The sequence below is a fragment of the Silurus aristotelis genome (genome assembly GCF_946808225.1).
Source record: "Silurus aristotelis genome assembly, chromosome: 19".
Taxonomy (NCBI): Eukaryota; Metazoa; Chordata; class Actinopteri; order Siluriformes; family Siluridae; genus Silurus; species Silurus aristotelis.
The window spans coordinates 21,781,687-21,798,532 of record NC_139592.1 but is presented as its reverse complement, the minus strand read 5'-3'; the positions used below and the strand labels follow the sequence as shown (position 1 = coordinate 21,798,532).

Here is a 16,846-nt window from a genome sequence, read left to right as displayed (position 1 = left end):
TCTCTCTCTCTCTCTCTCTCTCTCTCTCTCTCTCTCTCTCTCTCTCTCTCTCTCTCTCTCACAGGTCAGGAGCCCAAGTGTGTGTGTGTGTGTGTGTGTGTGTGTGTGTGTGTGTGTGTTTTGTAACGGTGTAGCAGTGTTGTGGAGCTCCGGTAGCCAATGAACAGCATGGGAAGGACAGCCCTGAAAGGTGAAACCACAATCCTGGAACACACTGACATTTAAACACATCAGGCCATCAGCATCACTTCACACACCTCGTAGATTAAATCTGGACAAAGCGATTTCTGTGAAACTTTCCCGACCTGAATACACAAGCCGGTGTTTAAACAGGTCTGTGTTTTAGTTTTGTTCAGCGGCCCCGAAAATACTTTCAACGACTGAAAATGAAGGCAAAACGAACGAAATACTCCAAATGAAAAGGTTGCATTTAAGATGTTGCTTTGTTCTTAAATAAGATCAAGTGCAAGTACAGCAGGTGAATGGAAGAGGGGCTTGTAGCGCAGAACCACCAGAAAACGTTACACCAGTAAAAGTGTCCCTTTAAACTTTCACTTGTGTAAAAGTACAAACGTTTTTAACCTTGAAATTTACTCAAGTATCCAAAGTACTATGATTTATTACGGCTATAATGTTCATATTATCACTTTTGTCACAAGACTCATGTGAATCACGTGACTCAGCACACTGATCTATTGATAGAATGATAATGAGGTAAACGCTGATATCTATTACAATTATCATGAGACCGAAACCTTCTTAACTACTTCATAAATAATAAATGATGCAAATATAATAATAAATTAGCGCAAATAAGGCCACGGGTGTTGTGGCGAGTTTGAGTGAATTTAATCCATTTTGGAATAAAGCTGTAACATAAAATGTGGAAAAAGTGAACGCTGTGAATCCTTTCCAGATGCACCCACAGACAGACAGACAGACAGACAGACAGACAGACAGACAGTTGTAAGCCATATAAAACACATTAAAGCTTATTTTTAGCCTTATACGGTAATAATGATTTGGCCGCCTTTGAGCATTTAAAGTATCACCATCGATTGTGTGTTTAAGGCTTTATTTTTTTTTTGGTCCTCCAGATCAGAAGGAGAGTAAGAAGGAGAAGGCAGGCAGGAGTCCTCCTGTCAGCACAGGACCTGCACCTGGTAAAGATGACGCATCTCAACTATTCATTACTAGTCATGTTGAGAGAGGTGAGAGAGCGATTTAAAATCCACCTCATACACCTGCAGCTTGATTGTAAGTCTTTTATAGTTCACCTGCTTCCTGGAGCAGGTTGAAAGATCTCTCTTTATAAATGGTAACATGTATTGTAATGTTGCGGCGTTTTTTCCGGGGCTTTTTCCGCACTTTGCTTAACAATTTCGACCAGGAAAAAAAAAATTTTTCGGAACCGAAAAAGAAAAAAAAATGTGTGTTTCATTTGTTCCTCCCTTTATGTTCTCAAACTAAATCCGTTAGCAAGAGACACATAAATCAAGTAAGGAGCTGCAGGCAACTGCACTCACAAAAAACGCTCTCCCGTTAAACATTGGCAAACGTTTTCCAAAAATTTCTTGCCAAACCCGAAACATTTGTAAACATTTGCATCCCTGTACTTCGCATTCTGAAAAGTTAAGAAGCTTAGTCCTTACTCACACCATATTCATTTATTAGGATTAAATCACGTTGTCGTTTGTTAGAACAAATCTAATGGACCGTGGTTGAAAGACGAGCGAACTAATTAACAAAGAATCAGGAAACAAAGCACTGGGAGGTAGAGGTCAAACAATTCCTCGACTTTCCTGATGAATCGGCACCAATAAAAATCAATATGGATAGTTTTTCCGGGTTGCGTTCATTGCAAGTGTGGCGGAAAAGGTCTTCAGTCATTTTGATGCCAACCTCTGAATCAATTACATGTTTTTTTTCCCCCAAATGTGAGACTGTGTGCTGCACGGAGAGCACTATACTATATTTATTTGTTCATATAATTAATATTTATTTTTATTTTATTTAGCATTTTTCATGATTCAGTACTTTTTTTTGTTCTGTAATAAAGTTCAATACTGTTTTTACATTGTGTGTTTTTTTTTGTTTTTTTTTAAACTGGTATACATTTATTTTTAATTTTTTTAAGTATAAAAAAAAGTGTTTGATTAATCTGTTATGGGAAAGTACGATCCAACCTAGCTATTGGTATCGGTAAAATCCACGGCAGTCAATCAACCTTTATTGGGAAGCGAGGCTTGGACTGAAAAATGTTGCACGTAGGGATGGAAACGTGTGTGAACAGATTAACTCATTTGGGAAACATTGTACAGGTGAACACGGTACAGTAACACACCAATGACGGAACAGAAGCCGATAACGGGGACCGAATTCGAAATACAAGCTCATGGCATAAATTTGAATGAAATATCTGTATATGTTGTAGCTGCTTTCAGATTGAAAACAGAATACAACAGAATGCAACGACTAGTGGAATTAAGATACATCGAGTCATCGAGAATGTTTGTTTTCAAAGTTATATTGTATATAAAATATGTATACGATATAAAGGTATATCTTATCTTCATTGTCAGCTAAAAGAGCGCCCTCTAGTGTAAGCTTTCAGCAAACAGAGTTGTAAATTTGGATTGTGTGTGTGTGTGTGTGTGTGTGTGTGTGTTTGCTGTGTAGCCCCCGAGTCATTCTTATGGGAAGATTATCTGAAGGAGACGTCGTCCACACCTGCCTCTCCCAGCTGCTTCAGACAGGTGAGAAAATAATCACACACACACACACACACACACACACACCAGACCGTCTGGGTTATATATTTTTTTTCCACCATAAAACTGTTTTACTTAAACAAATCATTTGAATGGAGCGCAGACGTTCCTGTACAACTTTTAGCGGTGGGACTGGAAGATCACAGATCAAAGGGATGCAGGAATGATCAAAGGTTGTTTTTAAGCATACAGGATTGGTCAGAATTCCTGTGAAAGCATTCAGGATTGGTTGGAATGTCTTCCTGCAGAATCTATCAGAATTTATACAGAAGCATGTGGGATTGGGGGGGGGGGGGGGGCGGCTGTTTAGTCAGTCAGGATTTCTTCAAAAGCATCTAGAATTTATCGGAATTTCTACAGGAGCATGTTAGATTTGTCAGGATTTTTCTGGACTTCCTTTGGAAGCATGCGGGAGCGATCAGATTTTTTCCATAAGGATGTGGGATTGAAAAAAACTTCAGAATCATGCTTGGATTGGATAGAATTTCTTCCAAAGCATTCAGAATGAACCGGAATTTCTTTGGAAGCATGCAGGAATTTGAATGAAAACATTTTATTGTGACCCAACAGTAAAAAAAAAAAAAAAAAAGAACAAGACACATTTCTCGCATCACTATGGCAACAATAGCGTATACAATTTAAATCGTACATTACAAACCTGTGTCTTTTGTAGTCTCGCATCCCTCCATCAAATGACTTCAAGCCCGGGATGAAGCTGGAGGCTCGCGACCCCCGTAACTCCACCTCCGTTTGCATCGCCACAGTGATGGGCATAACGGGCATCAGGCTCCGCCTACGCCTGGATGGCAGCGACAACACCAACGACTTCTGGAGACTGGTCGATTCCTCGGACATCCAGCCAATAGGGACGTGCGAGAAGAATGGAGACATGCTGCAGCCCCCTCTGGGTACAACAACCGCTATGTCACGCCTCTTTATTTAGAACGCATATATACTTCGTTTAATGCCGCATTTCTTTATTGTTCTCCAGGGTTCAGGATGAACGCCTCCTCATGGCCCATGTTTTTATTGAGGACTCTGAACGGGGCAGAAATGGCTCCAGCATCGGCGTTCAAAAAGGTACCGCGTTCTTCAGAAATATCTAAATATCAGGTGTGATTTTTTCTCAAAGAAACGACTCTTACATGCGTGTTAATGGATGCGATGAGTGTACGCATTGTGGATAGTAAGAATCAGCGAGTCGCATTGGTGCATCCGGGATCAAGTTTCGTTTCCCAATGCATCGTTTTGAACATATTTAAATCGCTAAAAATTATTTAATTATTTATAATTGTTAGTAGACACGCTCTACTTTTATTATTTCGAAAATGACTAAATTGTGACCGATCGATTTCTCGTCACTAAAACCGGTCTCGAGCGCGTTCTCTCAGCACCGCTGCTGCTACGTGAATGACGTATCACTACACTACGGAGGCCGAGGCGTACAGATTAACATGGCAGAGGTAGAGCTGCATCTTCCTGCTTTTAATCCCTTTTTTTTTTTTTGCACTACAAAGGCGTGTGTGTGTGTGTATGTGTGCACTTAAGTAAATTGATTATTTGCTGTCTGTCTGAAGCAAAGAAATAAAAGCGACTCATCAGCACCATACCGAATTAATAGATTTGTATTTTTTCCCACTGCATCGTATTGTATTTTATTGCATTGTGTTGAATCGAATCAAAATTGTTGGCAACGCGTCGAAATGCGGCACGTGCGATTCAATAATTATAGAAGCGAGGCGAGTTTAAGAACATAAAAGAACCGACTCCAAAAAATATCATTTTGTTATGAAACTCTTTCGCAGACTTGTTTATAAGTAGATCTCTAATTCTCTGCTCTTTGTTTCATGGAACCAATTGCTATTTAATCAATGTATAATGGTACGTTTCTGCGCGGATCTTTTTCATAGGAACCTCAGAGGCCCTCACAAAACAGTTTCAAGCCAGGCATGAAGCTCGAAGCGGTGGACAAGAAGAACCCTTATCTCATCTGCCCCGCCACCATCGGCGAGGTCAGAGGCGAAGAGGTGTTTGTGATGTTCGATGGCTGGAGGGGAGCGTTCGATTACTGGTGCCGATACGATTCCAGAGACATCTTTCCTGTGGGCTGGTGTGGGGTGACCAAACACAGCCTTCAGCCGCCTGGGAACAGCAGTGAGTCCAAAATCTGTTCATTACCATCAGCATGTTGCGATGTTACGGACGTAGCGGTGGGGGGGGGATTGAACTCTGCCAGACTGTTTATACCAGGAATCTCAGTACAGTATTTCAGATTAGTTAGGAGGAGGCTAGGAAGCCATGGTACAGCGTAACTGGAGCACAAAAGGTTAAGGGCCTTGCTCAAGGGCTAAGAGTTGCACCGTGGCAATATTTTGCCTGAAATCTCCATTTTTCGATCTGTAACCCAGAACCTTAAACGTTGAGCTACCACTTTACATGACCAAATCACAAATCCAGGTGGTGTAATGTGGCTTGAGGCAAATCTGCTACGACCCTGATTTTATTTTTAAATCCCTCCTTCATTTCTTTATAATAAAACGTTCGTTACGGGCAATGCTGTGGAAGTTCTAACGTTATTGTTGGAAATGTGGGCTCAAACCAGGGTTTACCTGGTGAGACCCAGGCGCTCTAGAAGTTCATCACAGGCGTGTTTGTGAACCCAAATGCCGAGACAGACCGAGTTTTTAATGTCCAGAAAATCCAAAATCAGAGCAAAAGAAAGCCCACAACTTGAAAGGGAAAAGGCACAGACAAAGCAAGGAAAAAAATAATTCGTTCAGAAACAAGGACTTACCCTGGGAAACACAAGAAAATGCAGGAGAACCCAAATATGGACCAAGGAAATGGAGAGCACAACTTTAACTGTTAAGCCTGAAGCAAAAGAGGAAATGAAATGCACCTGGCGCTAACGGGACACAGGTGGAAACAATAGGTATGTCATTAAAGGACACAGGGGCACGATGGTGACATCTTGTGGGGAAAACAGGGAAACACATAGAAAGAAAAAAAAAAAAAAAAGTTGAATCCAAGCAGGACTATCAAATTTTCTGTGAATGAGTCGTTGCTATGGAAACGCTAATGCGTTGGAACAATTAACATGGCATTAATATAAACCTTTAATTTGAAATTAAGCAATAATAAAAAATATTATAGCAATGATCTGATCGAATTTGAGAATTCAACTGTAAATAATAGAAGAAAATAAATATATATAAAATGTAAGCAGATAAATAATATATAAATATAATTACCTCAATAAAAGGGTTTGAAAGGTTTTAAAAACAGTATCAGAATCACTAACTTAGGTTTTAATATATTTTTTGTCCATGAATATGTATTGATTTATTCCCAGACTTCATTTCATAGCATTTCTTTCAGTTGCGCTGCTGCTCAGGAGTTTCTGTCCAATCAGATTTCAGCCGTCACGTCACATGTCATCGGGGTCAAAGGAATCTGTGTGCCTTTACCCTCCACAGTGAAAACTACAGGTGTCCTGTAGGACACAATCCATGTTGCTTGAGGCTGTTGGTTTAACCAATCAGCTTGCGAGTTGCTTACTCCGAGACCCTCTAGAAGGCGTCCGATCACGTCAGCATTTTCACGTCCTCTGATTGAATGGTCAGAGTGCGCAAACAGGATCTAGCAAACTTCTCAAGTTCAAATATACTTGAGGAGAAGAAATCGTTTTGGTCACAGATACACTGCGGAGGGACACTTAGGAGACAGACTTTTCAAGGAAAATTTGACATCGCAAGGAAAAGTCGGCCCAAACGGCTCAATAAAATTTTGCGATTTCTTTCAAAAATTTGTACAATTTTCACAAATACACACAATTTGTTTTCATTTCAAATCTCCAGGAAAAAAAAACGTAATGCTCTGAGAACATGCACAGAAAATCTGTGCCATTTTATAAAGTTAATATCGATGCTACTGCTAGATATGATGTATGAAAGGAGACGGGTTCGAATGTGGTATCTTGGCGTTTAAGGCATTCGACTTTGGCTCCGAAGGTCGTGAGTTCAAATCTCAGCCACACAAAGTGAAGATCTGAAATACACCTAAAAAAAAAATACATTTTTATCACACGTACCCATCCAGCAAAGCTCATGAATAACCACTAGGAGGCAGCACGACTTCATTCAAATCAATAACAATAGCAGCCATTATACAGTGATTACCATAAAGCACAATGCAGGGCAGGATAAGGACTAGGAGAAGGAAGTTCCAGCTATATTCGACCCGACAGCAAACGCACAACCCGTGAGTACGTTTATCATTCGCCTTTTTTAAAGATTTTTTTGCCAATGAAATAATGCGCCATTCTGAAACCTGTTTGTGAGCCACTAATTCAGTTTCATTACATGTAGGGTGCCATTATTTTTCCAACACAATTCTTCATGTACGGTTTGCAGCATAAACATCCAAATTTGAGCAGAGCATAAAGACACATCCGCATATAAAAAAGACTTGAGGGTATAGCCCTGTTTGGATTGGATTGTTTTTATTAATGGAATGGTTGGAATGTTAGATTTATAATACACTATTTGGAGAAAATTATTGGAACACCTGCATTTTCCATCCGTATGTGGTTCCTCACCAAACTGTTGGAAGAACCCAGTTGTATAGGATGCGCTTGGATGTGGTTGCATGACATTTTAAACTAGGAGACCCAAACCTGTTCCAGCATGACAGTTCCCCTGTGCTCAACGCCAGCTCCATGAAGATACGAGTTGGTCCCAAAACATTTCGAGACTAATCTTGCTGGTTGGTGTTCTTCTGACCACGTGCGTTACCACGGCTGCTATTTTATCACAGACAGCAAGTTAGAACGAAGCGCAAACGTGAAATCCTGCACGACACTGGGCAAATCTGTTGACGCGGCATACGTTTGATGTGCGGCGATGCAACGAGTCGTTCGAGGTGTTTCGAGCGGCAAGCGCGCCTCGAGAGCGGAAGAACATCACCGGAAGTCGCAGAGAGATCAGGAAGACCGAGCTGACGCCTGAAAATTTCGAAACCGTGCAAACTTGTGCAAGACGATCGTCAGAGAGCAATCCACATGATCTCACTTTCGCACTCACCCTACCCACCATATTTGGCCCTTTGTCCACTTCCCGAAGATGAAGATCCAGATCCCTGCGGAGATCCGGCACGAATCGAAAAAAGAAGACTTCCAGAACATTTTCCAGAAGTGGCAGGAACGCTGCAAACGCTGTATTGCTGTGTGAGGGGACTCTTTTTGATCTGCACCCCCAGGCTTCCTCACCTCACCTACATCAGAACCTGGATTTTACTAACCCTAGTGGCTGAATGAGCAGAAATCACCTCAAAATCTAGTGGAACGTCTTCTCAGAAGAGTGGAGGTTATTATATTCTCAAGAAGAAGCACCATATGCTCAGGTGTCCAGATAAGACAAAAGACATAAAATCTAGATAAACATCACTGAAAAAGATCGAATATATAAATAGAAAACTACATAGGATGTGCCACGTAAAAAATATCAGCATTTTGTCTTTTTTCACAACATTCCCGAGAAATCAAGGAACTGCACTCGTGGTTGTTTTTATTTGCTGGTCATGTAGACGGTACGTCTTTTAACGACTTTGGCATCAATAAATCAAAAAACGTTTTTGCTGTTTCTACTTTTCTGCTCAGTCCATAGTCACATCTTTCATTTTCGATATATCCGGATGTTCTGTTTTTCCCGAATTGCGTTCCGAAATCCATCCCATCTCATGCACTTTTGTGAGATAGAGCTTACTATGGCAACATGCCCTAAGGATGTCATATCTTAATCTCGAGAGCGGATTGTGACAGATTCAACGATTTTAATGAAACGTTAGACGGGATTATGTAACGTAATGGAAGTTAATTGGAAAAGTAGCTCCATTGAGCTGAGGCGAAGAATAAAATCCAGAACATGCTCGGCTCCTCGGCTGTCAGTCAGTCGTGCTTTTTCCGTTCGCCACGTTATTATTTGTACCTCCTTTCCACTGCGAATGAACACGATTTAATTATACAGGCTCAGCTTCCTAAGAAGGTTATTATGATGGATTAGCGTAGCTGCGGTCATCGTGGCTTACTCGGCTGAACGTTTTTTTTTTTTTCACCCCTTTTTTTTTTTCTTTCTGTCTTTTTGTCTGAATACAGCAAGAGAACGTTTTGCTCTGTGTATCATCAGCCTTTGCTTTTATAGATCGTTGTATATTTTAATGGAGTTTTCTGGGCATCTGCGTATAATTGGTCAGTTGTTTGTATATCCGAGGCGGTCTGAATAAACCAGCCAGATGTTGCTGTGGTGCAATTTTGGAGAGAAAAAAAAAAAAGCCAGAAACGCAGTGTTTTGACTGAAATGTGGCGTTTCACATGAATAAAAACATGAATACCATGTGGAATTGGTTTTACTTAGGTTTCATTCCTCACACTTGTTCTACTGGGTAAATAAATACGCTTTTTACCTTATAACCATGTGACCATGTGATTTGTTTACAATTTCACTCCTCGTATTTACATACAGTATCAATACATACATATACTACAATTAAAACCCAAAACAAAGAACGACAAGACAAAACAAAAGACGTAAAATGCAATGCGACAGATTTAAAAAGACTCTCACATCGCTGAGACAGCGGACCTGAAAACGTCTACTTTGTTTTTAATGGACATAGCTGTATAATTTTATTGGTCTATAAACCAATATATTCAACCAATTTAGAAACAAATGTTGGTTTAGAGACAGAGGCATTGAGTAAAAGACAAGAGGTGGAGCTGGAGGTAGCAGAGCTGAAGATGTTGAGATGTTCGTTGGGAGCGACGACAATGGACAGGATTAGAAACGAGTTTATTAGAGGGACAGCGCATGTAGGACGTTTTGGAGACAAGGTAAGGGAGGTGAGATTGAGATGGTTTGGACATGTGCAGACTTGAGGTATATCGGTAGGAGAATGCTGAGGATGGAGCCACCAGGAGGGAAGACAGATGTAGAGGACAGGGGGTATGGGAGTCGGATGATCCGCTGTGGCGACCCCTAATAAGAGAAGCCGGAAGAAGAAGAAGAAACAAATGTGTGAGCAAATGAATGTGTGTTAGCATGAAGCAATGTCAGTGGCTGAAGAGATGATGATGATGATGATGAGGCTCGTGTTTTATAAGATGCGAGTGCCTTTTACCTCAGATGATGAGACTAGACTGGACTAGATATGTGACCTGCTGCTTTGCAATGCTACTGACATTAAAAAGACTCTCACATATTCCTGAGACAGTGGACATAAAAACGACTAAATATGTAAATGACTGAATGAATGTGTGTTAGCATGATCGATGTCAGTAGCCTGAAGAGATGATGATGATGAGGCTTGTGTTTTAGAAATTTTTTACCTCAGATGATGAGTCAAGACTGGTGTGGATGACTGTTTAACCATTTGTTATAAAGCCTTGTATCTTTCAGAGTTGTTTTTGTCGCTTTTTTAAAATTGTGTGTGAAGGAAAAAACATGAAATGGCGCCATTTTCACCAATATGTGATATATTATACGGAATTTCAAAGTCTACAAACCTATGTTTTTTAAACCAATATAGAAAGAAACGTGAATAAGCGAACAAATGTGTTAGCATGAAGCAATATTAGTGAAAAGATGATGATGATGATGATGATGATGATGATGATGATGATGATGCTCCTGTTTGAAAAGATGCGAGCGATTTTTACCTCAGATGATGAGTCTTGACTGGTGTGGATGACCTTAAAATTTTGTCCTGAAGCATTGTAGCTTTCAGGGTTTTTTTTTTGTTGTTGTTTTCATAAACATAAAATGGCTCCATTTCCAGCAATAAGTAAAATATTGTACAGAATTTCCCAATTTCATTATGTGGATGTGTGATCTGATTCTTTGCAATGCTACGGTGCAGAAAGCAGTCCCATTCGTTTATATACCACAATTAAAACACAAAACGTGGTGGTCATATTGTGGGTGAAACCGAACAACAACCAAAGAATGAAAAGACAAACCAAAAGACACAAATTGAATGGTCAAACAAACATGTGAAAGATTAAATAAATGTGTGTTAGCATGAAGCAAAGTCGGTGGCGTGAAGAGATGATGACGATGATGATAGATGCAAGTGACTTTTACCTCAGATGATGAGACTGTTCAAAGGAAAAACAAAATGGTGTCATTTTCAGAAATATTTACTACTAATATTATATAGATTTTTCAAATATCATCATGTGGATGTGTGACCTGCTGCTTTTTATGAACATAGAGAGAGATTGTGTGTGTGTGTGTGTGTGTGTGTGTGTGTGTGTGTGTGTGTGTGTGTGTGTGTGTGTGTGTGTGTCCAAAAAAAAGCACAAAGGAAGGGGAAAAGAGGAACTGCAAATAGGCTTTTTGAGGTAAATCAAACAGTAAAGTAAAGATGGAGGGGAACTAAAGCTGACGAAGTAGAGGAGGAGGAGTGTGTTTGACAGGATGTGAGTCTCCTCAGTAAGTGTGTGTGTGTATAGTCGGGGTTGAAGCACATCACTGCAGCTGTAACTCACATTAAGCACCATTTTACGGTCTGCTGCGACACTGAGCGAGAGGACGAACCCAAGCTTTCAGGAGGGCTGTTTGGCCTTCACTGGAATTTTGCTGAGGGGGGGAAAAATATCTCAGGCCTTGAAACATATTAAAGATTCGCCTTTTTTACTTCCCAGTGAGTGATTTTAAACATGGACAGTTCTGCCGGAGATTCATTTAAAGCTCAGTTTAATAGAATTTTGAGACGTTACACAGCTGGATATCCTGTACCCCAGTAAAAATCCACTTCATTCTATTTGCAGTAAGAGTTTAAGTGAATAAAAAGAACATTTGTGTCAGCTATGTTTTTAAGATTTCCCCTTAAATCACTTTAAACTTATTAGAATATGGATTTTATTAATAAATGAAGGTAAAGCTATGCAATGTATATGTTTGTTTGTGAAATGAATGGAATGCGAGCGAGTGTCAGAACTGTATTGGCAACCAGGTTCTTCCTTAGTTCATCCCACATCATTCAACCAAACGATAATGAAAATCAGGAAAATCGGGCACATATATACTGTGTGTATATATATATATATATATATATATATATATATATATATATATATATATATATATATATATATATATATATATATATATATATTAGTGTTTCTGTTTATGAACATTACACTAATAATTTATGTATTACATTAGAGGTAGAAAAAATTTTAATTATATAATTTATATTCTAAAGTTAGAACTTATCATTTTTACTATACTAATTATTTTATTATATTAATTTACATTTCATAGCATAAGTTTTGATGCAAACATAAAATGATTTTTTTTTTTAACTACACTTTTAAGTGCTAAAGAAGTCAGTATTTTTAGTACATAGAATAAATGTGTATTTCCTAATGTTCATTACTAAAATGATATTATTACATAATAATATTAAAATAATATAAAATAATATTATTACAATTTTAGATGAGCAGAGGTACTTGTAACTTGTTTGTTAGGTTTATAGGGTCTGATGTATAAATACAGTAAAGGTTTTTTTACAACATATACAAATGTGTGTATTACATTATTTTATACTGAATTATTATGCGTTGTACAATGTTATAATATAAAAATGACATTGAATTTTATGTAATGTGATGATGTGGTGTTGATTTAATTACCTGTGTTACCTGAGAGATGAATCTTTACTGGAGTGAATGAAGAAGTTCAGCTTGGTTTGGTTTTATGTTTGTTTATGTTTTATTAAATAAAGAAGCTGAACCATTTAGAATCCGACCTGTTTACCTCAGGCACCTGCACGTGTTGCACGTGTCGCACGCCGATTTCCCCTCCTCCACTCCTCATCACCCACACGCCTCATTATCATTCTCTCAGATTCCACCACTCACGCCTTCTCTTTCTCTTTCTCTCTATCTATCGCTATCTTTACCTTTCCCTATCTTCTTCTTACTCTATCTATTACTTTCTTTATCCTTTCTCTCCCCCCCCACTCTCTCTCTCTCTCTCTCGCTCTGTCTCTCTCTCTCTCTCTCTCTCTCTCTCTCTCTATTTCTCCCTGTATCTATCTATACTTCTTTATATCTTCTTTTCCCTCTATTTATCCTTCTCTTTATCCTTTCTCTCTCTCTCTCTCTCTCTCTCTCTCTCTCTCTCTCTCTCTTTCTTTCCCCTTTCTCTATCTTTTTATCTATCTCTCCTACTCCTACTCTCTTTCTGTCTACCTTGCTTTCTCACACTTTCTCCCTCTCGTTCACTGTCCCTCGCTGGCTCCCCTTTTCACTTTTGCGCTCTCTCTCTCTCTCTCTCTTTCTCTCTCTCTCTTTTTCTCCACTCACGCTATTCGCTCGTTTCCTCCAGGTGGGATTGACGTCCCTCTTTGTTGTCACGTGCGACGTGCTCTCCAGTTTAAACCTCTTGTTTTGGCGCGTGCGGCTGCGGTCGGTGAGTCTCCTCAGCTTTTGTTCCGTTTTCTGGAAGCTCATGCACGCACAAGCATTTGTGTGTGTGTGTGTGTGTGTGTGTGTGTGTGTGTGTGTGTGTGTGTGTGTGGGCGTACAGATATTTCTCCAGTGCACTCCACTGTAATGCTTTTTTTTCTGGGGACTTCTTCTACCCTCATTTGCTTAAGAAATTCTTTTAAAAAATACGTATACACAAATAACTGTATTTGTCCATGTGAAGGGAAAACTCCTCTCTGAGATATGTTCAGTAGGTCTCTAGAAATTGTTCTGATGCTGTGCTTGTTGACGGGTTCTTTGTACTCCTTTGACAAGTCCGTCATCCGTGTCCCGCTCTGACGTCACAGGACGGCGTGATTTAATACGAGAAAACATTTCTGTCGTCGAGACTTTGACGCAAATATTAGTCCCAGAATGCGATGCGATGATATCACATCCGTGCAAATGCTCAGCGTGAGGAGGTTTCACTTTCCCACATATCCCGGTTCATGATGCCTGACCAACAGGAGATCGATACGTCACGGCATGACCTCTTTAGAAAATAGGAGATGAAGGGAACAATGATTTTAGCCGTATCTCATCATCCCGCTTTCTACAACTCAGCGATTGAAAGAGAAGCCGCCTGCTCTTGGACTGTAATTATTATAAACAGTCTTCTACAATGGCTTAGGACCACAGTTTACATGAACAGTTTTGCAGTTGAGCACAGATGAGGATGAGGTTCCCTTCCGAGTCTGATCTCTCTCAAGCTTTCTTCCTCGGGTTTTTCCTTCACCACAGTCGCCACTGGCTCACTCATTAGGGATAAACGTACAATTATATGGGACAAATTTATAGGCACTAAACATATACATTCTTTTATACAACTTTATAACCGCTTTCTCTTTAAAGCTGCTTTGAGACGATGTTTAAAAAGCGCTCTACAAATAAAAATTCATCGAATCGAATTAAAGTCATATCCGGTTGGAACTCATTTGTAATTCTGTGTAATGAACATGTCTTCGAGAATCTCCGGTTCTCCAAACCGCATGTACAGAGCGCACGTGTAGGAATTTTTCCAACATATGAGTCAAATAAACACATTTTTTTCATTATTGATCGCAAATAAAATAAAAGGTGTCCAAAAAGTGAAGTGTTTCCAGTTTCACCACATTTATTTACCAAATTTATTTTTTCGAATCTCTGTTGCATTTTTGGTTCGAATTTCACTCACCAGCTTGATTTGATTATTTTTTTTATAAAAATCTTTTTGCATATTCATTTATTATAGCCGAAGTAATTCCCCCATCCCCCGGGCATTTATTCCTTTCTCTTTCTTTTACTGTGCGTTTTCATCTTCTTTTTTCAACCCTTTCTTTTATCTCTGTCTTGGTCTTGCCTTCATCATTTTCAAATAATTTTGTTTGTTTCATTACACACACACACACACACACACAGCTGTCATATCCAGGCCACAGATTTACCACACGGCACACCGTTTCTACCCCTTCAAAACCCTCCCCCGACCCCCCACCCCACCCCTAAGGGAACAGGGTCATTGAGAAATGAAGCAGCGGACCGGTGATCATTCCCATATGTCGCTCCAGCAGTACCGAAGGGACTTTGGCAGATCGTTCCCGGCTTTTCCGTTCCTTTTAATCTTGCTTGCTCATACTGCCCTCCAATTTAGTCATACGAGAGTTATTTAGAGCACACACACACACACACACACACACACACACACACACACATGCTTCAGTACATGCCCACACACAAACACACACAAAACTAGCCAGCTTTTTACTCGTATGTCAGTGTTCTTTTGTCTGTGCAGTGTATTTAGCATATTGTGACCTTCATGAGGATGCATTTGTCTTGGGTTTTTCATTCGTGCAGCAAATGCGCCAAGAAAACAGCCCAGACGCTCTTTCCTTCCTCTCTTCGTCCGATATTCGTCTTCATTAGCTTCCTGTGCGCCATTAATAATTTCTCTTTATTTCAAGTTTTATTTACGAGAACAATTGATTCCAAATGTACACACAGTGTACCAAAAATCTCCCTTTTTATTTTAGTAGTTTGATCGTTTATACAACCTTATAACCACCTTGTGTTTGTAAAGCTGCAAATGAATTGAATTAAATTTAAATAACTATGAATATATTCTTTTTTTTTTTTTTTTGTAAAAACTGAGGAAAATAAAGGCATCCATTCAAACTGAAACCAAAATTGACACTGCAAATAAATAAAAACAGTCCGCCTCTAGAGGTCGCTTTCCTGTCTGTATAACGCAACCCGAAAAAACTATCAGTGAGGATTTTTGACGATAGTCGATAGTTCCAGCAATTTATCCCGTATTATTTTTTTGTACTAACACCACTAATAGACAGCTTCGTGTCGCACTCTATTTTGCTCGCACCCTCAGACATCATGATTTTAAGACGCTTTTACCTTTTTTTTTGGTGCATAAACTGCACCCCAGGCCTCCTCACCTCACCTACATCAGAACCTGACTTCACTTACACCCTTGTGGATGAATGAATCTTCACAAAATGTAGTGGAACATCTTTCCAGAAGAGTGGAGGTTATTATACAAGCAAATGGAGTCTACAAGTGGAAAGGGGTGTTCAAGAACCACAAACTTTTGTCCATATACTGTCATGTTGACCACCCAGAATTCTGTTTAAGGCTGCAGACTTGAATCAGGGAGAGTTTCGTGTGAACTTGGTTAGTGATGTCATGAAACAAGCAGCAGCTTAAACCCATCATGTATGACATGCAAATTATTAAAGGATGTTGTGGTAACCGCGAAGGTTCCGCTACACACCGAGCTTACTCAGCTTGCATTCTACATAACGGCTAGCGAGACATTCTGATGGTTGTGGTCTGTTTGGAAAGGTTTCACGGAGATGTACTCAATCATGTTCACCTTTTCGAGTTGACTTGTCTTTAGAGGTGGTAACCCGCCCAGAGCGCCACGTTCTAATCGGCGCTCATCCTTTTCCTTTGCAGTCACCCTCCTGAAGCCGCTGTCCGCACCTTCATCGTCCACTTCCTCCTCCTTCACTTCTTCGCCGTCCAAGCAGACCCGGCGCTCCATGCAGTCTTCGTACCGCTTGCCAACACCGCTGCCCCAGCTGCCCGTGAGGAAGGGCGTGAGGGGCCGGCGACCCAAGAGCGAGACCATCGCCCTGCTCAAGGCGCTGGCTGCATCGTCAGGCTCTCAGAGTCCGGGGGATCCGATGAGTACGTCAGTGCCCGATTCCGCCCCACAACTCCTTCCTCGGCCTCACAAGAAGAGAGGACCCAAACCAGGCAGCAAGGTGAGTTTTAGCAATACGCCGCAGGTTTTAATGCACCAGGGCTGAAAATGGTCGTTCTTAGACCAGATTCTTTTCATGAAGTGGTAATAAGATGGGAAAAAGATGCAGCCTGGCAGGAATCAGGGAATCCTTTTTTCTTTGTTGAATTCTGTTTTATTCACAATCTGTGAATATATTACAGGTGTAACGGTACTCAAATTCACGGTTTGGTACGTACCTCGGTTTTTAAGTCACGGTTCTGTTTAATTCCTGGTTTAGTTAGGGGGAAGAAACGCAAAACATGA

General features: G+C 40.1%; 2 protein-coding genes and 1 long non-coding RNA gene across 17 annotated transcripts in view; 1 reads left to right on the top strand and 2 right to left on the bottom strand.

Annotated features, from left to right (window-relative positions):
- LOC310715096 (cyclin-dependent kinase-like 5) overlaps nucleotides 1-5,970 on the bottom strand; it is an 85,611-nt gene extending 79,641 nt beyond the window's left edge. The window contains exon 1 of the mRNA XM_083521291.1: nucleotides 5,566-5,970. The gene's annotated coding sequence lies outside the window, so the exon portion shown is untranslated. The remainder of the gene's footprint in view (nucleotides 1-5,565) is intronic.
- The window catches only part of LOC310715101 (sex comb on midleg-like protein 2), a 45,820-nt gene that overhangs the window by 12,146 nt on the left and 16,828 nt on the right, over nucleotides 1-16,846 (top strand). For 4 of the 15 annotated variants that reach the window (XR_014530231.1, XM_083521309.1, XM_083521310.1 and 1 more), the window contains exons 2-8: nucleotides 65-190; nucleotides 1,098-1,211; nucleotides 2,680-2,756; nucleotides 3,445-3,679; nucleotides 3,763-3,851; nucleotides 4,682-4,925; nucleotides 16,252-16,562. Coding sequence is in view for 14 of the 15 variants with exons in the window: in XM_083521309.1 (XP_083377435.1) it covers nucleotides 160-190; nucleotides 1,098-1,211; nucleotides 2,680-2,756; nucleotides 3,445-3,679; nucleotides 3,763-3,851; nucleotides 4,682-4,925; nucleotides 16,252-16,562 (1,101 nt within the window). In the remaining variant the exon portion in view is untranslated. The remainder of the gene's footprint in view (nucleotides 1-64; nucleotides 191-1,097; nucleotides 1,212-2,679; nucleotides 2,757-3,444; nucleotides 3,680-3,762; nucleotides 3,852-4,681; nucleotides 4,926-16,251; nucleotides 16,563-16,846) is intronic. The other 11 variants (XM_083521311.1, XM_083521313.1, XM_083521303.1 and 8 more) reach the window with 5 other exon arrangements.
- On the bottom strand, nucleotides 10,374-12,695 carry LOC310715112. The gene is made up of 3 exons (XR_014530236.1): nucleotides 12,475-12,695; nucleotides 11,314-11,404; nucleotides 10,374-10,920 (listed from the first exon to the last, which is right to left on the bottom strand). It is a non-coding gene; the product is annotated as an uncharacterized lncRNA (long non-coding RNA).